Source organism: Poromitra crassiceps, assembly GCF_964638095.1.
Source record: "Poromitra crassiceps genome assembly, chromosome: 3".
NCBI lineage: Eukaryota > Metazoa > Chordata > Actinopteri > Beryciformes > Melamphaidae > Poromitra > Poromitra crassiceps.
In genome coordinates this window covers 59,800,427-59,827,311 of record NC_139625.1, presented here as the reverse complement: position 1 = coordinate 59,827,311, position 26,885 = coordinate 59,800,427, and the positions used below count along the sequence as shown (strand labels likewise).

Sequence of the window (26,885 nt, the reverse complement as noted above, 5' to 3'; positions counted from 1 at the left end):
ACACGAATCCGACGGCCAATTTGTGTAGGCTGCCATCTAGTGGGGACGCGATTACTGCGGGGGTAGGTCCCCGCAGCTAGACTGTGCTGCTGGCTGCTGCAGAGTGCCAAATGATAACAGCGTCGTGAGCTGGATTGATAACGTGAGACAGTAGCCCCCAGTTACTGATGAAGGTACGACCTTATTATGGATGGGGATAGTAATTATTCAAATTGTAAATAGCAGAAAAAATACCACTTAACGAGCCGCATTTCAAGTGACGTTATTGTGTAAACATGCTAATGTTAACTTACAGCCTTTACAGCGTTAGCTACACGAAGAGTGCCCCTCTGTCTGAAACCATAACGTTACATAAACATACAAATATAGATTCCCTGGACGTGCAGAGGACCGAGCTGTTCGCCAGAGGTGGATCAAGAATATTAACAGAAAGGACGTTCCCAATAACAACAGCACGGTGGTTTTGGTTAAGTCGTAAATCGCTAACGTTATTTCACCTCATAATGAGTAGCATGCAGCTGCCTAGCCTAAGCTAACAGTGATTATGACATGGGTTATGTCAACATTATGGTTGTTAATGGACTGTGAATATCGGACAGGTCCGATATCATCTGGTAGAGTGTGCAATATTTGGCCAATCCATCCCGAGCTCAGGTCATTTTGACCCTCTATGAGAGACCTGTAGTTGGCATTCTGTTGCTCCACACAGGCCAAGCGATTAATAAAATACCCTTGAATGCCTATAAAAACACAAATTCGTATTTTTTTTTAAATGTTTACTAATTTAATTGGTGTGCAATGATTTCATGCAACTTGATTGTTTATGCTAGCTAGTCAGTAAGTTAACATTAGCATGTTTACACAATAATGTCACTTGAAATGAGACTCGTTAAGTGGTATTTTTTCCGCTATTTACAATTTGAATAATTACTATCCCCATCCATAATAAGGTCGTACCTTCATCAGTAACTGGGGGCTACTGTCTCACGTTATCAATCCAGCTCACGACGCTGTTATCATTTGGCACTCTGCAGCAGCCAGCAGCACAGTCTAGCTGCGGGGACCTACCCCCGCAGTAATGGGGTCCCCACTAGATGGCAGCCTACACAAATTGGCCGTTGGATTCGTGTATAGTAGAGTGAACACAGCCATGAGTGCAGCTATTGCAGAAAAATAGACTCAATAACAGAAATTAAAAAGAACAAGAGCACAGTATGCACTAGCGGAGTTTCTTGGCGGAAAAGACGTTTTCACCGTTCTTCCGAGTGGATTTGGATTGGATTTGGCAATGCTGATTGGCTGGAGTTGTCTGTCAAGGCAAGTACTCCCGCCCACTGAAATGGATGTGGACGGCTTAGAGTCCAGCCTGACATCTGAGTGAAACAGCATGTGAGATCACGTTACGGTTATTATCAGGATGGTTTTGACAAGGCTAACTGACTTCCACTTGAGCCACTTTCCTTCAACATGCACGCCTTTTTTCTACTCAGACCTTTAATACTGCCCCTGTTGAAATCCCATAGCACACACGTGCACAGTGTAAGCGAGCGCTTTACAATGGAGCTGTGATTTTCTTGCGAGTACATGATGAACCTCCATTAAGCACTTATATAGTATGTCTGTGATCTTCTCTCTGTGAGTAAGGCTTTTCCATACAGTGGAATGGGCTGGGAGGTAGTGGTGATAACGAGCTGATCAGGGAGAAGTGGACGTTTCTGCCGTTAGATAGCCAGCCAGCTAGAGCCCACTGTTGGCTTTCATTAATTCCAGCTCCTTGAGTGGGGGACTTTGAACAGCCGGATAAACACAGAAGAGGAGCACTGTGTGAGTGTTTGGGTGTGTATATGTGAGTGCACACCTGCATTTGTGTGTGTGTGTGTGTGTGTGTGTGTGTGTGTGTGTGTGTGTGTGTGTGTGTGTGTGTGTGTGTGTGTGTGTGTGTGTGTGTGTGTGTGTGTGCACGTGTGTGCACGTGCACGCAAGACAGAGAAAACCAGCAAATTAAAGGAGCAAGCTAACTTTGGAATTGAATCCGTGGCGACCGCGGCTCCTCCAATTCCAAAGCCACTGCGTTGTCAATTAAATGGTGCACCAAATAGCTAATTAGTGAGCAATCAGTGTCTGTATCATTTGTGTGTATGTGAATGTGTGTGTGTGTGTGTGTGTGTGTGTGTGTGTGTGTGTGTGTGTGTGTTTGTGTGTGTGCGTGCGTGTGTGTGTGTGTGTGTGTGTGTGTGCGCGCGTGCGTGCGTGTGCGTGTGTGTGTGTGCGTGTGCGTGGGTGTGGGTGTTCATTTGCACATTTTCCTTCTTGGATTGAGAACAAAGGTGTTATCTGACTGGCAGTGAACAGCAAGTACATTCTCTCCTTATCCAAGAGTCCCCTCAATGGATTTCATTGCCTTCAGTTATTTGATAACAGTATACTGTACTTTCTATCTTTCTATCTAACAGTATTTTTTATATTTCTCTCTCTCTGTCTCTGCCTTGATGTTACGGCTGAATCCCACCTGGAACATCACGTACGCGTTCCGGGTCCGACGCAGTCGTCGGAGCTGCTCGCGGGCATTTTAATCAACGCGTGTGATCCCACCAGGCACGCAACGGCGCGTATCAGAAGCGTCCCAGAAGCGGCTCGCCCCGCTCCGCTAAAGATACACAGCAGTTCTATTTTTCACGGATGACGCCTGGAAGCTGCATCAAGCTGCACAGAGCAGATCGTTCAGGCCGGAAGTCAGACACAGCAACTGCACGAGAATCCGGTCGATTTTCATAATAAAACACCGTGTGCAGAGCCAATACCGACTCCTTCTCCTTCTCCCCCCCTCCCCCTGTAGTCTTTCAAGTAGACGAAGAAATGCAAGAGTTCTCCTCCTGCTAACAGGCACTGTATGACAAATAAAGAAATAATTCCAGCCTACTTACCCATGGTAGAAGCACAACGATCAAGAGGAAATGACCAAATCAAAAGCAAGTCAACGACAGACTGTGTTGTTTGTGTGTTGTGCTCTTTACATCCACCACCCCATTGTACACACAGTATCGCACAATCTCGTAAATCCCGCGCAATCTTGCATCAAGCTGCAGGCAGCGCTCGGAAGTGCTCCACTTCTGAAACGTGTGCTGTGGAGCATGCCGACGTGCAGAGGACGGAGCAAAGCGGCGGCGCAGCCGGAACGCTGCGCAGACGGGCCTGGTGCGACCAAGGTGTTACTCCACAGCACAGCTGTTTGTTTGTTTGTTTGTTTGTTTTGGGGGGAGGGGTAAAGTATAGGCATATAGGCATTGTATGTTTGTGGAATACAGGGGGAATGTATAATATCAACATAGATTTGAAAAAAAACATTTGCAAAATATGCAAAAACATGGCAGTCTCATTCTCAAATTTAGAACAAAACTAGCCTGGTAAGCCAGCCGGTCACGTGAACTCACATTTCATTTCGTTCTTCATTCCCATCTGGCCTGAAGCTTTCACCCAGAGTTTGCAGTGGGCGGAAGTTGGGCGGGTGTACTTGCCTTGACAGACAACTCGTTCAGCCAATCAGTGTTGGATCCAGTCAAACCCAAATCCACTCGGGAGAACGGCAAAAACACATCTTCCGCCAAGAAACCGCTGTTGCATACTCCTGTACTTGTTTAATTGTTGTTATTGAGTCTATTTCTGCAATAACTGCACTTTATGGCTGTTTAAACTCAACGAACGTTGACATTACTCCTCGAGGCGGACAGGCAAGGAGGCGGCCATTATTGCGTTGCTAGCAGTGCCCAATTCAGCCTCCCTCTTTTTGAAGCTTATGCGGAAATTGCATTCTTTCAAATGGCCAGTGGGGGGCGCAGTTTGTGTAGCACTCCCCAGGAGCATGCATTCAACTCTATGGGAAACGAGCCAACTTCTCTCTCGGTCTATATCTTAAATGAACACTTTGCAAATGAGTTTATGGTCTGAAAAAACAATTTCAAGTCTTTTTCATGCTCTCACGCGCTCCGTTTTCTAAATTATAGCCCCATTTCGAGGAAAATAGACGACAAACATCGGATAATAAGAACAGTAATACTTCCGACCGGTAGAGGCAGCAATGTGCCGCAAGGTATCTAGTCTGCGGAAAGTACATGAAAGTACACAAATAAGAAATTCGTTAAGCAACCTAGCAACCAATGCTAGCAGATAGCAAGTAATAGTTAAGAAAATTATCAGAAAATACGTTAGCGTTACTTTATGATATTTTAATAATGTTAGTAGACACACGTAACTGTATAGATACCATACATGTAATGTTCATAACATGGCGGACCATTTAACGTTATCTATAGCGGTAGGTAAAGCCTTAAGCCTTCTTCTCTGTATTCAGACCCGAATTTTAAACCGGAAACCGGAGTACGTTATAAATGTTATAAATATAGTCACGTTATAAACAACTAACCAATGCTGGGGGTCCGTATGGAAACAGTGTTACTCGAAATGGTTAAAAGTTAAATCAATTTGGTCATTCAGTGGTGTTTTACTGCCTTGTAAAGTAACTAACATTAGCCGCTAGCATTAGCCACAGTAGCCGACTACCCATAATGCATTACGGCGATAAGAGAGACAGGGCAAATTTGGTTACGATCTCAATTACATGGCGGGTCGCTGATTGGCTCGTCCGCTTTGCAGTTTCTGCTAAGGCCCTCCCAGGGCTTGAGGCCAGATGGTCCCGCAGAACGAAATTAAATGTGAGTTCACGTGACCGGCTGGTTTACCAGGCTAGAACAAAACCGCAGTTAATTCGAAAACCTTGCTGCCTTTCCACTGTTAAACGCAAATAAAACAACTGGTTATGTTTGTTTTATGACACATATCATGATATGTAACATAATATTTCAGAAATGTTCATATTGTACATTTCCATTTATTCTACAAATGTACACTGTCTACATTTTATCCTGGAGCCTGGGCTGGGGGTCTTTAAGGTGACATGGCAAGATGGAGGCGTTGTCATGCAGATGGCAAGCATGGTCCTGACTCTGTAAACACTAAGGGCCCTATCTTCGCAACGGCGGTAATTTTGTGTTAGCGCCCGTTCTGCGCTGGAATAGCGCCGCGCAAAGCCCTAATTGTGGGCATATACCGGGCCGCTGCGCTTGTCGTCATCTCGGCACAAAGATCCGCTTTATACCCAAAAGCATTGTGGAGGCGTGGTCATGCCCATGAAAGCCACAGCGTTACATCAGCAGCTTCCTCCTCACTGAGAGGGACTAGAGCAGTGATACTCAACTGGCAGCCCACGGGGCGCCCCCTTTGTGGCCCGCGATGGAATTGCAATTTTTTTTTTTTTTTTTTTTTTTTTTACAGTGCACCTGAACGCAACATGCAAGATACCCGCTGAATAAGGCCATGTTCAGACTAGGAGGCCAAATCTGATTTGTGAACTTTAGTGACTTATTAATGACTTTATCCAGATTGGTTTTATGAGTCTGGACGCTCCAAGTCTGATTTGTGTCACTTGTCCCAAACCACATATGGAGGTAGTTTCTAATCTGCTTTCGACTGATGTGACTTGAGTGCGGACGTGCAGATCCACCAAATCTGATTTGAACGTCACTCGCAACTCGTCATCAAATACTTCTGCGCAGGAAAACCACGTCACCAACGTACGTATTTACTGACGGCCACGTCGTTACCATAGCAACCCATGCAGATAGGCTGTTTATGTCTGGCCACACAGATCCGACTTGAGAATCAGATTTGTGGCAGTGCGGATGTAACCGAGTTGAATCAGCGCGGATTCCTCGTGAGTCCCGAGTGGTAGCGAGTGGATTGGTTAAACTCACTCCCCAGGTATAAAGGCATGTTAACCAGCTCCGCCAAGGGAGCTAGCTCTCTTGGTGTTGCGGTTAACATGCTGGACTCCCAAGCCGAGGGTCGGCAGTTCGAATCCACCCCTGGACAAGCCCTTAACATGGGTTGCTGCAAGTACCACCTACACAACGCCGTTACATTGGTGCCGTGACCCGGATGTCCAGTGGGTGTGGAGTGAGTTTAAGGGGGTGAGTGTAACCGAGTTGAATCAGCGCGGATTCCTCGTGAGTCCCGAGTGGTAGCGAGTGGATTGGTTAAACTCACTCCCCAGGTATAAAGGCATGTTAACCAGCTCCGCCAAGGGAGCTAGCTCTCTTGGTGTTGCGGTTAACATGCTGGACTCCCAAGCCGAGGGTCGGCAGTTCGAATCCACCCCTGGACAAGCCCTTAACATGGGTTGCTGCAAGTACCACCTACACAACGCCGTTACACGGACACACTCCCAAATCAGATTTGGGAAACCAATCAAGATAATGATGATTAATGACTTCATCAGCAAATCAGATTTGCCTGTAATGTGAACATGGCCTAAGTGTCCAAATGTTCATGTCATTCTGGCCAATACTCCACTTCTGTTATAGCATTTCAGTCCGGAATATGGAATATCTTTCAATAATCTATGATTTAGCTGCTAAATTGTCAAATACCGCTGTCTGCTCGCTACCCAGGCAGTTATGTATGTACTTAACCTAACTAACTATCCGGTGTGCACAACATTGTCAGACTAAACTCCGGCTGACACCCCAAAAACCTACAATCCGCTACAGAAAAATGTATATTGATTGTTTATTAACTGGCCCCTGGCCTTCTATCATTTCACGAAAGTGGCCCCCGGGCAAAGCAAGTTGAGTATCCCTGGACTAGAGTGAGAGAGAGGAAGAGGGAGAGAGAGAAAAGATAGCCTAGATGGGGAGAGCGAGAGGGAGAGGGAGAGAGAGAGAGAGAGAGAGAGAGAGAGAGATGTGCTGTCATGCATAGAAATCAAATAATGTGCTCATGCTCACCTGTGTATTATTGCCGTTTCACACACTGAAAAAGGGCTGCTGCCCAAACGTGTGAGGTGTGGTAATAAAAGTATTCAACTTGGAGTGCTGTCCTCCTTTCTTGATGGCTGTCATGTATAGTTCTCTTCTCAATGGTCCTAAAAAATCTAATCCGATCCGACCCGCTTGAGACGCGGACCGAGCTCAACTCGCCCGCCGTTGTCACATATAGGCTACTCAGCCCGAGACCGACTCAGCCCGACCAAAACAAACAGTTATTAGACCTAGTAGGACATTATAAAAAAGTATGCAATTATGCTGCCGCGGCTCAAATAATAGGAACAGTATGTGTGTGTTACTGCCATAAATGTTTTTCAGCTTTCATTCTGTTATATGAACGGACGTATGCTTATCCCTTTTCGGCTCTCTCTCCTGCATCTCCGCTGCGGGGCTACTGCATGCTTAACTCATTGAGTGCCATTGACGTCTAAAGACGTCAATTCAAATAGTAACGTAGAGTGCCATTGACGTCTAAAGACGTCAATTACGTTTTTTGACGGTGGGACGTGGATTAAAGCCTGATGCATCTCCTGTAAAAATATGGGGGATTTTGAAGGTGTATAAGCTATTTTACGGACCCATTAGGTGGCGACAGTGCTCTCCAGATTAGAGAAAGGTGAGGAAAAAACAGAGAAGAAGCCGTGGGGAAACGGAAACCGATGCATGCTGCAGCTAACGTTAGCTGTGCCTGTGAACAGCAGCCAATCTGCTCCCACAATTGAGCCTTTCTGTCTCTGTTGCGATAGTTTCTCCATATGATTAGTTGCCAGAAAAGGAGCACCCGACACCAGCGTCTTTCTGAAAAGTTAAATTATTCTCAGCTGGGAGCGCTGGGAGCCGGCGCACAAAAATGGCGGAGCGCTGTGAAAATATACGCTGGGTGCAGCGCACTTTGAAATGTGCAGCAGAAAATTCAGAGCAGAGAGCCACCAGAGACACTCCCACGGAGGAGGAGTTTGCAGTTGAGGGGGGTGGGGCACGCAGGGCAGCATACAACACCGACCCAGACAGCAGGCTCGATGGACAGATTGGCAAACACAAGCTGGAATACCTGATGCCCACCAGCAGTAAATCAAGACCAGCAAGAAGGTGTAGGGTCTGCGCACGCAGGGGCCAGCGCTGCTGGTTGCAGCTAAAAAATATTATTTTGCCATCAAAATTCCTTTGTTTTTGCTGTTTTATTGAAGGAAATTACTCTTCAGATATTTGAGGTGTCATGACATCAGAAAATATTAGCTTCAGAGTCAGTGATGTGCTTGAAATGCTTCATTTCACAAAAGGCTCATTATCTCAGGTTCTAGTTTGAAACATCTGTTTTTGGTGAAACCAACCTATCTTCTACTGCTGATAACTAAAGAACGGAAAATGATATAAATACACTTTTTTTTGCTGATGATACAAGAGAGTCTCATCGTTCTTTGGGCGTGTTCGGTGTTTACATAGTAATATCACACAATATTCTGTGGGTCTTGAGAAATCACTGAAAATGCTCTGAAAGGGCTGGCACTGGGAGCGTCCGTTTTTCCAGAAATGGCTGGCAGCCAATGAGTTAATTACGCAGCGTACTGAGAGCCGCGATGAGTGATGCTGCTCTATTTGAAGTTGAATTTCGTTCCACCAGCACACATTTATTAATCAGCTAATTTTTATTTGTTTCTATTAATATATATACATTGAATCCCACCAATTTAGTCTGTCATTTTCCACTTGGTGCACATAAAGACACATGCTTCCGTCACTGTCTGCTTAATGGCGAGAGGGACTTCAGCTGTATGCTACTCGTGACAAAACCAGACGTCGAATTTTCAACAGTTAACTTTTGCAGTAGCTAGGCCTATACTAGTAGGTGAGGCAGTTAAGTTGATCTGGGTAGTAACATTATAGGCCGACAGTATGCCCCATGTCTCCCTCTCTCTCCCCGACAAGGGAAGTGGAGAGGGCTATTGCGGTGCTATTAAACGTGGCCTAATGGTTGGAAAAGATCAACATTTGCTTTTTATTTTCTCCTACCTTTCTCCCTTCCCTTTCTATAGTTGAAAATCAACATGGCATTCTGAGGAGAGAAGAGTGTGTGCAGGCGCGAGGTGTTGGAGAGTGACATCCATGCCGTGCATAAATGTATCCAAGTGAGGATTTCCTGCACTGCGTGGAGAATACTGTGTGCGCTCAGGCGTACGCCTGGCGTAGTGGGGCTTTTTGCGCTAAGACCAGCTATTTGGTGGCATTAAAATTGAGAGCACCCAAGGCGTTTTTTTCTAACACATTGCGCCTATTTTGGCACGGGCAACGTCCAAACCTCTGTTTACGCTCGGAACATAGCGACAGCATCTTCGCCAGAGCACAAAATTACACTTAGGGAGGGAGATGATAGGCTAGAGGCCCGCACGGACACGCCTGGGCCACGCCTACACCTGTGTCTGCATTTAGATCCCAGCGCAAAACTGGATGGTGGAGGCAGATGATAGCTTAAGACGCAGGGAAGATAGCAATAAGAGGCGTGCAAACGGTAGCGCAAACGATAGCGCCGTTCGAAGATAGGGCAATAAGGTGTCGTCGGCCTTTGCAGAGTCACGAACATGCTTGCCTGTGTGTGCGTGTGCGTGTGTGTGTGTGTGTGTGTGTGTGTGTGTGTGTGCATGTATGAAACACTCTTCCAGGCCCAATTAGTGATTTCGGTTGAAAAGGTGGCTGCATTGTTGCATTAAAACCCTGTGTAGAGCAGCTTCAGCTTTCAGGGACGTTCCCTCATGACTCCTCCCCTTGCGACCTTTCCTCTCTATCTCCCTCCCTTTCCCACTGTCTCCATGCACCCATACTGTAGTTCATCCCCACTGCAATCCGCCCAACACTGGCCCAACAGCATTCTGCCCCCGAAAAAAGGGCCTCCACAATCCCACCACAGGTTGGAGAGTCTGGGCGCTGGAAGATTGAGTCATCTTCTCTCTCTCTCTCTCTCTGTCTCTCTCTCTCTCTCCCTCTCCTTCTGTTTCTCCATGGGAGGGAGACGCTGCGGCTGTGAGACCAGTCGGTGAAATATTTGCAATGCTCTCAAAGGCATGAAAGCACATGAGCACATGCTGTGCGCCAGGGGACAGGCTTGGGAAGAAGACGAGCAAGCGCTTAATAGAAATGCAAAAAAAACTCCCAAAAAACAGACACCAATCTCTACCTGAACCCCCCCCCCCTCCGACTCCATTTCTTACCCCTGGGTGCAGTTGGCATGGCAGGGGTGGCATTCGTTGTTGGCCTTGGCATATTTGAAGATAAAACTAGTGGCCCCCTGCACGCCATCGGGGCACTTCTTCACGCAGTTGGGTCCGTCTTTGAAGTGGAGACACCTGACACACTGGTCCGGGCCCTGCAAGCAGATGAGATGAGACTTGAACAGCAGGCAATACAAACCTGTGGGATCATGTCAATCTGCTCGCTCCCCTACCGCAGTCACTGTAGCTAGCAGAACCCACGCGGGTTTCATTCAGCCATTTATAATGTCTTGAACAAAATTGCCTGGAGTGTATTCTGCAGCAGCCCTGTTCAAATTGTCAAAATGCATATCAGGAATCAGGCTGTGTCAAAGTACAGCACAGTGCCGAATATGATGGAGGAGTTGACAAGCGGTAAGCGAGCATGAACTCAAGCTCCGGGATTATGAATAATAAAGATGGATACCAGTGTGTGTGTGTGTGTGTGGTGTGTGTGTGTGTGGGGTGGGGGGGGGCATGGAGGGGGGGGGGGGGGGGGGGGGGTCGGGCCAGGCTATACAGTTCTTTAGCCTATATCAAAAAAAACGAATAGGCCTAAATAAATCTAAACAAGAATAAATTAACAAATGAAATTAAGATTGGAATTTAGATGGGGGAAAAACGACTGCTCGACTCACAGGTCTCTCGACCGATGATTCGTCTAATCGACTTTTAGACGACAGCCCTACTAGATACGTGTATATCAACTTTATACATGTCTAAGGGCTCTATCTTCCCACCGGCGGTAATTTTGCGTTAGCGCCCGTTTTGCGCTGGAATAGCGCCACGCAAAGCCCTAATTGTGGGCGTGTCGGCCCGCTGCGCTTCACGTCATCTTGGCGCACATCTCCGCATAGGCGTGTTTATGCCCAAAAGCATAGTGGAGGTGTGGTCATGCCCATAAAACCACAGCGTCACGTCAGCAGCTTCCTCCTTCACTGACAGGGAGTGAGAGAGAGAAAGAGGGAGAGAGAAAACATCTGTATGCTTATCCCTTTTCTCTCTTCTATCTCCACTGCAGTAATATACTGCATGCGTAATTACGCAGCGTACTGAGAGCTGTGATGAGTGATGCTGCTCTATTTGAAGAAGTTGAATTTCGTTCCACAGGCACACATTTTATTAATCAGCTATTTTCTATTCGTTTCTATTCATATTCATTTTTGTACACCGTTGTATACTGCCCCCTTGTGGGTGAAGTTTAGGAAAGAGAGCCATCACAAACTACGGGTTGCATATAATGACTGTTTTAGGATTCTCTTGAACAAGCCCAGGTGGAGTAGTGCCAGTGAACTACATGTATTCTGTACGGCCAGAATTCACACCTTTGAGGCTCTCCTGAGGAAATTGATGTATAAATTTATATGCCGTCTAAATGGGTCTATGAACTCTGTAATCCAGGTGCTGACTAACCCCAAGTTTAGCACTGTCAGATATGGTTCCCAGCTTTGGACATATTGGTATCAGTGCCTTGTGCAATGAGTTTTTCTGTTTTTTGTCTTTTATGTCCCTGTGTGTTTTTTTAAACGTTGTATGTACTTTTTATGGACCCTGAGTCTGCTCAATAAACTTGATTGACTGATTGATATATATACATCGAATCCCACCAATTTAGTCTGTCATTTTCCTTTGGCGCACATAAAGACAGATGCTTCCGTCACTGTCTGCTTGATGGCGAGAGGGACTTCAGCTGCCATCCGCGCTGTGGAGAAGGTTACTGTACTGGCCGGACACAGGTGTTGTGCAAAAAACGAATTGGATTAGGGGATCGAGGGTCTGGCGGGGCGGGAGTCTGTGTGCGCCGGGTGCTGGGGGGGGGTCTCCCCCGAGAAGGTGGGAGCTGGACAGGTATGCAGGCTTGGCGGTGGGGTGGGTATGGGTCGGTGCCCTGGGTGTTTTGGGCCGGCCAGGGTGGGGAGAGGCAGCTTGGCACAACACCGTCACAACTTTCTCAAAAGCAATCTATTGTTACCTCACACCACAAACCTGTATGGTCGGGAATTATGTAGCCTAATAAAGCCATGACAAACGAATTCTCATATTTAAATCAAGGTGTGTTTTTTCTGCAATGTAGGCTATAGCTCACATTCCGAGGAGAGAAGAGTGTGTGCAGGCACGGGTGGAGAGTGACATCCACGCCGTGCGTAAATGGATCCAAGCAAGGATTTCCTGCACTGCACGGAGATGTGGAGACTGTCTGCACTCAGGCGTACGTCTGCGTTTGCGCTAAGACCAGCTATTTCCTAGCGTTAAAATTGAGAGCACCCAAGGCGATTTTTTCAAACACATTGCGCTGGAACGCCTATTTTGGAACGGGCAACTCCCAAACCTCTCTTTGCGCTCGGCACATACCGACGGTATCTTCCCCACATCGCTAAATGACACTTGCGCGAGACAGATGATAGGCTAGAGGCCCACCGACACGCCTGGGCCACGCCTACACCTGTGTCATCACAGCGCAAAACTGGATGGTGGAGGCAGACGATAGCTTAGACGCTGGGAAGATAGCAATAAGAGGCAGCGCAAAGGCACCGCAAAGGCAGTGCAAAGGCAGCGCAAACGATAGCGCCGTACAACGATAGGGCCCATAGAGTCTGCTACTGAAATAGTGGCCAGTAAGTGTATTGTGATTGGGGTGGATGGAGGGCGTAAACACTTGCCTTTCACACCAGTCCCAGCATGTCCTACATTTAAACCGTAAGTCACATTTAACGTTTTTGTCAAGCCTAACTCAAACCATAATCGTAACCACGTTGTTTTAGTTGCCTAACCATAACCAAGTGACACGGAGCACGGGCCAATGCAACCACCGCTGCTAGTGGCAAGACAGCTGTCCAAGGTCCTGAACCTAGCAATGCTCTGTCAGTGGCAGGAGAGCTATCCACTGGCCACTGGTGAGCTGGCCACTCGCTGTCAGAGCGCTAGCCTGGCGCTGGCAGGAGGAAGCGGCCTATAGGAGATCTGTGCTAATCTGCCCATAATCTTACTGTGATTCCCTGCACCTGTTTGGCGGTCTATATAACTGTGTGTGTTTTCAGACCTCCTTGCTGAATCTTGGAAAAGCTCCACGAAATCCATGCTCCTGGTTCCCTGGGTCCTCGTCCGCCTCCTCTGTGAGAGTGTTTCTGAGCTTGGTCTATTGAAGATTTTGTTAATAGTTTATCTTGCCGCAAGGCAGGTATATTTTGTTTATTTCCTTGCCCTGTTTGGCAATTGTTTTATTTGCATAATGTTTTCAAGTTAACTGGGAAACTCAGTGACAGTGACGTTGGTTAATTTGAAATGTTGATCTGCAATGTACTTTGCTTGACAAATGTTGAATGTCACGTACTGTATCAACATTACATTACTCTATATATATATATAAAATTGAGGATGTGGGCGATATTTATGTTTGTATGTTTCAATTCTGTGTCTGGCCACAGCTACGCCGTTTCAAGTGCGATCAGGCTGAAACTTTCAGGGGGTGTAAAGGGCACCAGTGCAGGTGACCTGACAGAGCCGGCTTTTTTAATTAGGCTAATTAGCTAATGATGTGATGTCATCAGTGATGTCATCAGTGATTATGTCAAAAGTGATGTCATAAGGGCGCACAAACACACACACATAGGCACCTTGCGCGCGTACTGTAGTTACATTACATTACATTACATTACATTACATTACTGTATCTGTGGTTTGTAGAAACGTAAACAGCTAAAATGTTATTCTGGCGACTGGGTTGCAGAGACGGAGAGAAAGTGGGCATGTGACCTGTACTGCATGTGTGTGTGTTTGTGTTGTGTTGTGGATGTGTGTGTTTGTGTTGTGTTGTGCATGTGTGTGTTTGTGTTGCATTGTGCATGTGTCAAGATGTGTGTGTAAAAATGTGTGTGTGTGTGTGTGTGTGTGTGTGTGTGTGTGTGTGTGTGTGTGTGTGTGTGTGTGTGTGTGTGTGTGTGTGTGTGTGTGTGTGTGTATTGATGATCTTTGCATATGTGTGCGTGTGTGCGTCTGTGTGTCTGTGTTAATGCATGAGCTGCTGTCTATCGGGCACTGGGGATTTTGACACTGCACTGTATTGCTAACGGTAGGCATGGTGTCCTGATGGACAGCTTCTCACACTTTGACACATTTAGACAGCCACCATCAATAAGGATTATGCTTCCTTTGTGTGTGTGTGTGTGTGTGTGTGTGTGTGTGTGTGTGTGTGTGTGTGTGTGTGTGTGTGTGTGTGTGTGTGTGTGTGTGTGTGTGTGTGTGCGCACGCACGCGCGGGTGCGTGTGTACAAGCATCTGAATGCATTCAAGGATGTCTTTGTGTATGTGATATGTGTGTATTTGTGTGTGAGCGCAGGTGGATGATTGACTCTGGTGTTATTTACTACTGAACTGTGAACAGCATCCCAAAGGCAGCACGCCTCTGTGCATTCCTGGGGAGGGTCTCTCTCTTTCTCCCCATCTCTCTGTACCTCTCTCTCTCTTTCTCTCTCTCTCTGGGGACAGCCATGAAAAATTACTCACACAACTGAACTGAATTTCCACAAAACAGGTCATGCGACACAGGAGGAACCGCGTGTCGTGCATACAACTTTCTCTATCGTAACACCACAAACTTTTAAAGTTACTCTCCATAGCTTACACACACCACAGCAGCGGTTCTCAATGTGGGGTCCGTGGACCAGCAGGGGTCCTTGACGGGGTTCTAGGGCGTCTCCAGTAAATTGATGTATTGTTAAACTTATTAAATTTAAACAAGTTAACACAATTAGGAAATGTAGAACAATGATTAGGTGTCGGTGTGTATCTCCGGGTGTCGGTGTGTATCTCCAGGTGTCGGTGTGTATCACCGGGTGTTGGTGTGTATCTCGGGGTGTCGGTGTGTATCTCCGGTGGCATTTTAAAGGGAAATTCTAACATTTTGAGGAGCCAAGGTGTGACTGGAACAAAGACTCATACGTGACTTCAAGGGAAGGTCAGAAAGTAATCTCAGGTGGTGTGTGTGTGTGTGTGTGTGTGTGTGTGTTTGCCAAAAGCATGCCTCCTACAGTAGCCAGAGTAGTTCATCCCTCCTATTAACCTACCATTCACCTTTGTAAACATAACACCTAGCTAAACTATAGGCTTTGAGATACACTACCCAAAAAGAAGTTGGAAATCCATTACAGCACGTAGAAGATCTGAGACTCTCTGGCACAGAGAAATGAGAGGAGGCCTTTTAATCTAAAAGGGGGAAGTACGGCCGTGCAAATGCAGCCAGGCCCTGCTTACCTGGGCTGACCTGTGAACAGCCTTTTTACATATTCAGTGTCAAGCGTCATCACCCCCCCTCTGCCAACTCTGTATTGTAAAGCAATAGGACATACATTTTTAGATGGCAATGTAGTTGTCCAAAACAATGGAGCAGATTCAAGTGTTTGTGCTTAGTACATACCTAAGACAATCACCTCAAGTGACCAAAACGGTTCATCACAATGTGTAAGGCAGGGGTGCCCAATACGTCGATCGCGATCGACCGGTCGATCGCGAAGGTAGTGTGGTCGATCGCATGGCATTGAGTGAAAAAAAAAAAAAAAAATTTTTTTTTTTACTGTTTTTCCACCGTTTCCACTGTTTTTCCACTGTTTTTCCACTGTTTTTCCACTGTTCCACTGTATACTCGGTGTATATATATATAAATAAATATGTTTGGTAGATCACTTTGACTTGGTCATTTTAAAAGTAGCTCCCAAGCTGAAAAAGTGTGGGCACCCCTGGTGTAAGGTAATGTCTTTTCACAAATTCCAGCACAGTTCTAAAACTACTTTTTTACAACAGGTTAATTTAACAGTTATTAAAAAAGTACAATCATGAAATACATAGGTACTATTTATAGATATTATTGTAGCTGAACCTGTGCTGAAAACCAACAAAAATTCACGTGACTGAAAATACTGCTTACATTTGTTCAGACTGACAACAATATCAAATGGCAAAATAATCTGTGTGTAAAAATGGCCTCAGACTCCAGGGGGTTCAAGTTGTCTTACCTGGCTCAGACTCCAGGGGGTTCAAGTTGTCTTACCTGGCTCAGACTCCAGGGGGTTCAAGTTGTCTTACCTGGCTCAGACTCCAGGGGGTTCAAGTTGTCTTACCTGGCTCAGACTCCAGGGGGTTCAAGTTGTCTTACCTGGCTCAGACTCCAGGGGGTTCAAGTTGTCTTACCTGGCTCAGACTCCAGGGGGTTCAAGTTGTCTTACCTGGCTCAGACTCCAGGGGGTTCAAGTTGTCTTACCTGGCTCAGACTCCAGGGGGTTAAAGATGTCTTACCTGGCCTTGACAAGTCACAGTGTTCCCATCCATCCTCTCGCATTGGCTATCACAACCCAGGCACACAGAGCCGTTGGTGAACTCACGCCCCTCCCTGATAGACACAGATAGACAGATGGAGATAGACATGCATGTATTATAGATTTGAGAGCACAGAGCCACATTGAAATATTGATTAAGGGCCTAGAGAAAGCGGCTTTTCAAGTATGCTGTGTGCATATGAACACACGCTCTATGTACATAGGAGCCTTTTGATTTGCGCACAACTTGTGACAGCAGCATGAAAGCCAGGTTACAACTTCACTTCCTCTCCATCCTCCTTTGCACTGTGCCTGTTAGTCAGTGGACGAGGGGCACACGGGGGCAGCGAGCTGCCTAACACTATTTGATCAAGTTAAAGGCTTAGTACGGTCAATATGCTAACAGAGAGGGCCTACAGTATTATGAATAATGAACAGCTTTTAAAATCATGGTCAAACACCAGGGGGTCTTGGGGTGTGTGTGTGTGTGGGGGGGGGGGGGATGCTGGATGCGGCTTGTAGGACAGGAGGGTTGGAGGATGAGAGGATAGGCGCTTAAGAAAGGTAAGCATAGGAGGGAGAAAGACAAAAAGGGAAGTCAGGAAAATTTGCTTTTCATTCTCTCATCTCTTATTGTATCAAAGCCGCGGCTCCCTGCGGCGATCGCTCGATGGAAGCTCCGCCTGACTGAGTCACTCAGGCGCTGCGGCGAGTGTGATTCATGATGCTCCTGTTTAACTTAGACTTCCAAAAGAATAGAGGTAAACAATGGGGCTCAATATTGAGTTTATACGCCGCAATTACAGCGTCAGAGAAGCCGCAGCGCAGTGCCTGGGGCCGTACTGTGCACCGCACCCCGTCGATACATTCCTCTCTTCTTTGTGTCCAGATCAGCACATCATCTCGCTCTTTGAAGTGTGTTCTCTCCGCTGAGCCCCGGCTGGCCGCTGTCAATAAGCAACCGTCGCCGATCAAAAACACTTTTCACATCAGAGAGATCGATCGGCCGGCGCGGAGGACAGACGCTCTCGGAGGAGGATTCACCCACGAGTCCAAACAAGTCCTTTCTCACAGTAGAGGGATGTGGAGTGTGTGTGTTTGTGTGTGTGTGTGTGTGTGTGTGTGTGTGTGTGTGTGTGTGTGTGTGTGTGTGTGCGCGTGCGTGCGTGCGTGCGTGGTGTACATGTGTGCTAGGGTTTTAAAGCATGGAGAGGAGATTCAACAGATTCCTTCTTGTGAGCTGAATTGGTTAAGTACAACTGGGCAGAAAATGGGGGTGGGAGAATCTGGAAAAAGAAAAAAGGAGTTTCTCTCCTACATCCAAATACATGGGTGCCCCTTTTATAAATAACGTTTTCCATGGAGTCGAAGGCCTACCATTGCTCTCCTTTACATCTCCTCCTCTTTCTTCCCCCCGTTCCAAAATAAATGAGTTTTCTCTTCTGGAAGCTCTGTCCAGGAGAATCCTTTTGAAAGCGGCCGGGGCGGTGGAGAGATATCTCTTTTGTTGGATGGGTGAAAAACATGGAGGAGAATGGGCCGGAGACAAAGACCTCGGCAGCGGTGCTCTCTGGGGTCATTTCCATTCGGTGGAAGCTGTTCCTCCTGATTGGCCCCCTTCACGGCTGGGCGTGTGCGCCGGCGCCCCGCCGGGGGACGGCCCGATGGGGGATTAGCCCTGTTTTAGCAGGAATTTAAGCAGGACTGCGGCCGCCATTCAGACCAGCCAGCGCACCAGAGCAACTTTTTTAATTAAAACCACTTTCAACGCCTCTCTAATCCGCTTCCGCCTCTTCTGCCCCCAACGGACACCATCTCAGACATTTTCTTTCCCTCCTTCGTGCTCCTTCTCTCTCTCTCTCTCTTTTCTCCCTCTTCCTTTGTTTTATTCAACAGACGCATAAACTGAGGGGAATTAGCGCCGGTCCTCATTAAGAATCGAGACGTACAAGGAGGGCGAGCCGAGGAACCGTAAGGTTTAAAACCATTAACCTGAAAACATACTTAATGAGCCAACACTGAATTCTATAGAGATATACAATGCACTACAGTGGATACAGAATAAAAGGCAGATATTTAACTCAATCTAATCTAATACCCAAGACACTGAAACTAAGCGTACTAAGCCAGGGTAGTGGGCAGCTTTCAGTACAATGCCCGGGGACCAACTTCAGTCGTCGTCGTCGCTGCTCCTCGCATGTTTTTAGTTGGGGTCCACCGATGTTGTGTGGAGGAAACCCGAAGTGAGCATGCAGGGAGAACATGCAAACAGAAAGGCCCCTTTCCACAAGCCCACCTGGGCAGTAGGCACTGAAGGTCTGGGGCGAACATACCCCCTGTGCCAACAGCGACCCAGGTGGGAATCGAACCCAGGACCTTCTTCCTATAAGGTGACGGTGCTACCACTGTGCCACCTCTCCTTTAACTGTACATAATGGTTGGAAATGTCCTGCTGTACTTGTCTCTGTGAAAACTGAACTGAACCAAATGAATGGTTTGACTGGGTTCTCGAGCGGGTTTCATATTTGATTAGCTCGGACATGAGGTTAGTTTGGGTTAGAGGAGAAACATACGTTTGGATGCTAAGCTTTGTGCAGACAATTATGATCCTGTTTGATACAGAGCCATTGCTTTGATTTGATTGGCTGACTGTCAGAGAGCCTAGGGCTGTCAGCAGGGACACATTTGAGAACAAAGACCAAAGAGTGTTTACAACTGAGTTACCTTTATTGATTTATCCGCAATAGATTTTGGCAGAACTGGCAGATGGCGGGTGGTCATTTCTGACCCTGGGCAGAAGGTTTTGGTGCAGGACAGCAACACGGAGTGAGAAAACAAGCTAGCAGAAGGTTACTTTACTACAGCATGCGCTCAGTGACTGACAGCATCTACTGTATGGAAGCAGCAGCGCGCCGCAGCCGCTCTCCGCCACGCGCCTCTCTCCTCCACGCGCCTCTCTCTCTCCAGTGTTCTTCAAAGCTCTCGCTGTGAGCTGTTTTTCCCGGCAAACTTCAAAGCTCCCCTCCCACAAACGGCGCCAGGGAAGGACCAGCAACAAGTCAACATGACCGAGGGGTGCTCGCACTCTCTCTCACACACACACACACACACACACACACACACACACACACACACACACACACTCCCTCCTCCTCCCTCCCGGGAAAAGACACTAGCTTGACATCACCGCCGGCGAAAAGTCATATTTATCTTGCGGTACATTCTTATTTTAGATGGATCTTTTCAAGTGTTGTGATTCACGACAGCGCCTCGTTCATTCAACAGTAGCACGGGAAGGTGGAAGCTCCACTACAAAGATGTGTTTTTCCCCAGGTGAATCAGCACTGGTCTTTTTGATGTGTCTCTCTGCGGCATAACGCGCTGACCTGAATGTAATTATCCTCGCTGAAAACACAACATCAATGGATTGTGAGGACACTCGAAGGGCCCGCGTCGCAAATGTCACTCATTTCACAATTCGCTGCAGTAAACACTCGTCTTTGTGAGCACAAACGGGCCACAGAAGCAACAGTTGTACCTACGCTACGTGATATATTACATCCTCGTTTTACAACCCGTTTCATTTCCTCTGGTTGTAATGCATGGGTGTATGTAAGGGAATCAATGCACTCTCAGGGATGTGTAATGATCTAATCATGTACAGGGAAATTCTTATTTTTGGATGAGCTTCACAGATTTCTTTGCCTGGGTCCAGACCTTTGAATCCACCCACTCGACTGAGTTGGCTGCTTCTGGTCTGGCACCGTGACATGCAACAGCCATTTCCTAAGTTGAAGAAAACAGAAAGAAGGAAAAAATAGAGTCCGCACACTAGAGATAGTTCCCATGAAACATTTATTGGTAGCCTATACTCCCATGGATTTTTAAGTTGAAAAAATGACTTGTCCAATGAGCACCGAGGGGGACTAATGATTAGTCAATCAGCATCAATAAACAGCGCAACGGGCGGGACTAACGCTGCTGTCAAGCGGTTGTCAAGTGTGTTGGACCTAACAACAATGGCGACCGGGACACTGCGATCGAGGCTGTTTTAAATCAATTAAAAGCAGCAAATACTTTGAAATCTGAACAGCACTCTGCTTTGGAGACATTTATTCAAAGGGGAGAGGTTGTTTTCGTTCTCCCCTTGATTACATTCAGGCAAACAAGTTGTTGGTCTCTAGTGATTGGTTAGGGACACGTTGGTCTCTAGTGATTGGTTAGGGACACGTTGGTCTCTAGTGATTGGTTAGGGACACGTTGGTCTCTAGTGATTGGTTAGGGACACGTTGGTCTCTAGTGATTGGTTAGGGACACGTTGGTCTCTAGTGATTGGTTAGGGACACGTTGGTCTCTAGTGATTGGTTAGGGACACGTTGGTCTCTAGTGATTGGTTAGGGACACATTGGTCTCTAGTGATTGGTTAGGGGACATGGAATTCCCCTGGGGTATTTCTCCTATGGAAATCAGTTAGAGCGGAGGCTATGTCAGACTGAAGAAGGAAATGAGGGTAACGAGTTGACAATTCAGTCCGATATCAGGCTACAGATTTCTGCCAAAGTCAAGTCAAATCAAACATACTTAAACAACAACAAAACATATTTACACAACAACAACACATATTTACACAACAACAAAACATATTTACACAACAACAAAACATATTTACACAACAAAACATATTTACACAACAACAAAACATATTTACACAACAGAACAAAACATATTTACACAACAACAAAACATATTTACACAACAAAACATATTTACACAACAAAACATATTTACACAACAACAAAACATACTTGCACAACAACAAAACATATTTACACAACAACAAAACATATTTACACAACAACAAAAGGGGGGGCATGAAGAAAGAAAAAAAGCAAGAGATCAAATGGACAGAATGGACTCCTCACCCGTCAAAGAGGTTGCAGGACTCCACGCAGATGCGCCCGCGGCTGAAATATCTGCAGGAGAGACACTGGTCGGGCCCCGGGCCCCAGCAGCCCGCCTCCGAACACATCCGGTCACACACCATGCGTTGCTGGCCTGCAGGGGGCAGGAGGGGTGATAAGCCACCGGCACACAGAGTCAAATGATATAAATAGCACAAGGGGGAGAAAACTGTTCTTGGCTGACCAGTAAGTCAGGGGGAGAAAGTGAAAATGATCTGATAACAAGGTGTTATCTAATTCACAGGTTGGAGTGTCTCTGTGTGTGCGTGCATCTGTGTGTGTGTGCGCGTGCATGCGTGTGTGTGTGTGTGTGTGTGTGTGTGTGTGTGTGTGTGTGTGTGCGTGCATGTGCGCGGGCGTGTGTGTCTGCGTGCGTGCACGTGTGTTCAGTTATGCCAGCGTGTGGACCTCATACTTGCCAACCTTGAGACCAACAAAAAAGGAAGGATTTCAAAACCCAAGGGAAAGTGATGACAGATGTATGCATTTCAAAAGAGGAAAACAAGAAACAAGTATAACCTTTCCTGTTTTAAACAACCTTCATGGCCTTCAAGTGTACAGTACATTTTTGAGTTTACGAGGTGCATTTGAATGCAGCGAGAAGTTCCTCTCGGAGCCTGCAGACACGCAATCAATTTTTAGGTGGAGATAGATGGCCTGGGCACACAATAATCACAGGTTGTCACAGGTACACACAGCGTGCCATATGCAGGTTGTGATTATTAAACATTTAGAACAGTAGGCTTACAGTGTATACAGGTACACACACCGAGTGCCATATGCAGGTTGTGATTATTAAACATTTAGAACAGTAGGCTTACAGGCAGGGCCCGAAATTAACTTTTTGACCCACCGGCCAGTGGCGGGTAGATGGAAAAAAATCTACCCGCCAAGCATATTTTTGTCACATATATCCATATATATCCATTTTTTCAGTACATTTCAAGTAGATAAGGTATTACATTGAAGAATACACACTTAAATAAGAGGCCAGAGTAAAATTTGAAGCAAATTATTTTAATATATTGATTGATGATTGATTAATCAATACATGTCAAGTCAATCTTATCAATACATGTCAAGTCAATCTTGAGCTTAAATTGTTGTAAACAACGCAGCTAAAAGTAATAACTGCAACAGTCTCAGTGCAGACAGCGCACACCTTTCTCTCCCACTCCACACCTGGCACCTGCGTTAGCTCTCCTGCACTCGTTCTCGGCTCCCCTTCGGCTTTATTGGTGGTAAAACTTTTGATTCATCTCCTCATCATACGAGGTCGGCAACAAGCGCGAGCGATTTATTCATTGATTGATTCGCCGGATGTAGGCTGTCAATTTACGGTACGGCCACATCTACGCGTCGTTTGACGCGGGCTGACGCTTGGCTGTATGGACGCTTGACGCTTGGTGGGCGTGGAAATCCGGAAGCAGCAGCTAGCTCCCAAGCTAGCAGCAGCTAGCTCCCAAGCTAGCTGCTGCTAGATTTACTTTGCTTCTTTGAAAATTGGTGTTAGAGAGGAAGTGGAAGAGGACAGGAAGGGTAGGATAGGTCCTAGGACGAGCTCAATTGGCTAGCTTTGTACTTTATCAAATTCCACCCCGCCCCCTCTGTTGCCCACTGTCGCTTCACAAGCCTGCTACGCGTCGTCTGGTCTCCCAGCATGCTTTGCGAGGCGTCGAGCAGCATGTTCCAATACAAAGTGGATGGGCAGCAGCGTCAGCCCGCGTCAAACGACGCGTAGATGTGGCCGTACCGTTAGCAGAGGTTAAAAGACGCTTTTTACCTCCGCTAAATTGACGACTGCATTCCGTTCCAGACTGAGTCATGTTTGGTAGCCTATACGGGAGAGCCATGTGAAACAGTCTCACAAAGCACTCGTGTTAGCCAGCTGTGCACCAAAACACACATGATAACTATTATCTCCTCATATATACTGTATCATACGAGTGTCGGCAACAAGTGCGAGCGATTGATTCATTGATTGATTCGCCCGACGTTAGACTGCCAATTTACCTCCGCTAAATTGACGACTGCATTTCATTCCAGAGTCACGTTTGGTAGCCTATACGGGAGAGCTAGAATGAAACAGCCTCAGGAAGCACTCATGTTATACACTGAACTAACGTTAGTTTCAGACTGCTTCCTTGTATATTGTGCGCTGGGATCAGCGCTCCCCAGCGCACTCCCAGCGTTTAACAGTCGGAAAAAGACGCTAGGTGGACACAGGCCGGCTACACACAGTTTTAATATTACATGACGACTATTTTGGGACCCGCCACATGGCAGAGAGACGCCAAATCTAACTCGCCAAAGCTAAAATATGCCCGCCATTGGCGGGTGGCGGGCTCTAATTTCGGGCCCTGCTTACAGGTACACACAGAGTGCCATATGCAGGTTGTGATTATTAATGAATTAGAACAGTAGGCTTATACAGGCACACACAGAGTGCCATATGCAGGTTGTGATTATTAAACAAAAAGGGGAAAACTGTGAAAATTTGTAATAAATCAGGAGAAACTGTGACCCCTGGAGGGCAATGGACATTGGGAGTCTCAATTGGGAGGGTTGGCAAGTATGGAGTCTACATGTGAGTTGTGTGTGTGTGTGTGTGTGTGTGTGTGTGTGTGTGTGTGTGTGTGTGTGTGTGTGTGTGTGTGTGTGTTTGTGTACGCGCATCGGTATTCCACACACCGCCATTAAAGACCGCCGCAACCAAAAGCCTTCCCCTTCTTTCTGGTGGAAGCATAACAATCAATGCTGTCACTGTTCATCGCACTTGGCCCTGTCCTCCGGCAGGTGAGTGACACCCGTGTCGCCCGGCGGGGGCGGGCCCCTGGTCCACGGTCGATGGCGGATGTGTGTGTGCGTGTGTGTGTGTGTGTATGGGGGGGGGGGCTAATGAAGAGGCCTGTGGAGGGGCCCATCGATCGATCTCTGACACAGAGCGTGCTCTCATTAACTGGCTAATGATATCAACCGCAACCGCAGGAAAACTACGGTGGCCCTGTCTGTTTCTGTCTCCTTATCGCTGTCTCTCTTACACTCTCTCTCTCTCTCTCTCTCACACACACACACACACACACACACACACACACACACACACACACACACTCTACTCTCTCTCTCTCTCTCTCTCTCTCTCTCACACACACACACACACACACACACACACACACACACACACACACACTATACTCTCTCTCTCTATCTCTCTCTCTCACACACTCTCTCTCTGTCCCTCTCTCCCCTTCCCTCTTTCTCGATTCATTTAGCTTCATTGTCACAACAAGCAGAAACTGACAGAAACATGACAGACATTAAATTCAACAAGAACACTAACCAAGGACACGATATTATGCATGTCCTTACTCTAGATTGTTGGCGGATAATAATGACAGTATTTATTTGCGACATTAATATTTTTTTCCCCGCAATATTACACTACAGTACCAGTCAAAAGTGAATGATTGAATGATGTTTTTCAGTATCTTAAATGCATTTTGAATGATGAAATACTTGAAATGGAAAAACCGTGAAGTTGATGCCTATATGTATGAATTTCTTCCCAAAGCCATTACCTTTCCATAAAGGTACTTTAAAGAATCTAAAATATCATAGTTAGTGATTTTTGGGTGGGCTTCAGCCCACCCAAAAAGGGTCTAAAACCGCCCCTGTTCTGGTATATCTTTACAAACATCCACTGAATGTACCAAGCAGGCCTGCACAATCCAAATCTTCATCAAAATGTTCAGCATGTAGGTTGCTAGCTTGCTAGCTAGTGTTGTTGTTTCACAACGGTGGATGCATTTGAGAGTGGTAACACGCAGGGAGCGGAAAGGGATTTCCCTTCGCTCCGACTGAAATGGTCGGAGCCAATGGCAGAGCTTATGCCCATAGCCTGCTTCCGTTGAGTCAGGCTACCCTAAACCCAACCAAGTTGCTTTTGTTGTCTAAACCCAACCATGATTTTTTTTGCATGTTTTTAGCAGGGGGTTCCTATCTGGAGGAAACCCCAGTGGAGCACGGGAAGAACATGCAAACTCAGAACATGCACAAAAAGGCCCTTTTTGATGACCCCACCTGGGCCGTAGGCACTGAGGACATGCGAATGGGGACATACCCTCAGCGCCCACAGTGTCCCAGGCGGGAATCAAACCGAGGACCTTCTTGCTGTGAGGCGACAGCGCTACCACTGCGCCACCGTGCCTCAACCATGTTCTTTATACATTCTATTTTTTGGTTAAGGATTTTTCCTAAACGGGTAATGGTTTCATTTCTGTGTACACCGACACGGTTACACGCCTATAGTGTATCTCTCACACACACTTTCCCCCCATTAGTAGAGGTCATTCCAATTAACTACCTCTTGCTCTCTGAGTGACACATCGCCGTCAGCTTCCTGCATCTGCAGCTATAAGCCACACCTAAGCTATCCATCATTCCATCAGGAGTCCACTTCCCTGCTTAATGCACCTCTGTGCTGCTAAGGCACTGCTAGGCTCAGTGTCTCTAAGAACACACACACAAACACACACAACCCCGCGCCCTTTTCCCCCCACACACCAACCCACCCCACCCAACCTGAAAAGCCTTTGATAAGCACTTTGTTCGAAGCGAGCTGAATCAGGGCTTTCATGGTTTGGGGCGAGGGACGCCGGTGATGCCATCGCCATGGAAACGTATGTGTGTGTGTGTGTGTGTGTGTGTGTGTGTGTTGGGGGGGCTGGATTTGCTGAGATATGCGGGGCATCCGAGTTTGGAATTAATTGGACTAATGGGAGAGAAAATAAGAATAGGAGAACTTAATAGGTGCTTGCCTAACCTTTGTATTTGATTAAAGATGGAGGATTGTGTGTGTGTGTGTGTGTGTGTGTGTGTGTGTGTGTGTGTGTGTGTGTGTGTGTGTGTGTGTGTGTGTGTGTGTGTGTGTGTGTGTGTGTGTGTGTGTGTCCGTGCGTGCGTGCGTGTGTGTGTTTCATTACAAAATGTCTACAGTTCAAACAGTGACACCTGGCTGGTAGGACAAAAGGAAAACAACCAAAATGCCTGGTACAACTTTAAATTGATCCTCCAACTGAAGTCAATGGGGACTTATAGATTCCAAAACAAAAACAGCCGAGTGCACACTGTGAATAGAAAGACCTATACACCATTATTTATTGCAAATCAACCAGCTTTTGAGTTAAGATTTGCCCTAAATTATGGTGTAAAGATAGGTATTTTTGGAACTCTGAAAAACTGGATCCCACTGACTTCAGTTGTTTTTCGAGAAGACTGCTATGGAGTTGTGCAGACAACCTCCCTGTGTGTTATATAGACACATTTCAAACTGTTTCAAACTGACACGAGGGTGAGCAGATGATGACAGCATTTTCGAACTACTCTTTCAAGACAACTACATTAACCTGCAATGGTAGGCTTTAGTTCCATGTGATTTTTGTCTTTTTCTTTTTGTGATTTTCTTATTTTTTTTGCAAATGGTCTCAATTTGGGCTT

General features: G+C 46.6%; 1 protein-coding gene across 1 annotated transcript in view; it reads right to left on the bottom strand.

The window, feature by feature from the left end:
• LOC310772857 (receptor tyrosine-protein kinase erbB-4-like) overlaps positions 1 to 26,885 on the bottom strand; it is a gene marked incomplete at its 3' end in the record, with an annotated part of 279,666 nt that overhangs the window by 99,287 nt on the left and 153,494 nt on the right. Inside the window, exons 12-14 of the mRNA XM_083632786.1 lie at positions 21,351 to 21,483; positions 16,409 to 16,502; positions 10,082 to 10,236 (exon numbers count right to left, since the gene is read on the bottom strand). Coding sequence (XP_083488912.1) covers positions 10,082 to 10,236; positions 16,409 to 16,502; positions 21,351 to 21,483 — 382 coding nt within the window. The remainder of the gene's footprint in view (positions 1 to 10,081; positions 10,237 to 16,408; positions 16,503 to 21,350; positions 21,484 to 26,885) is intronic.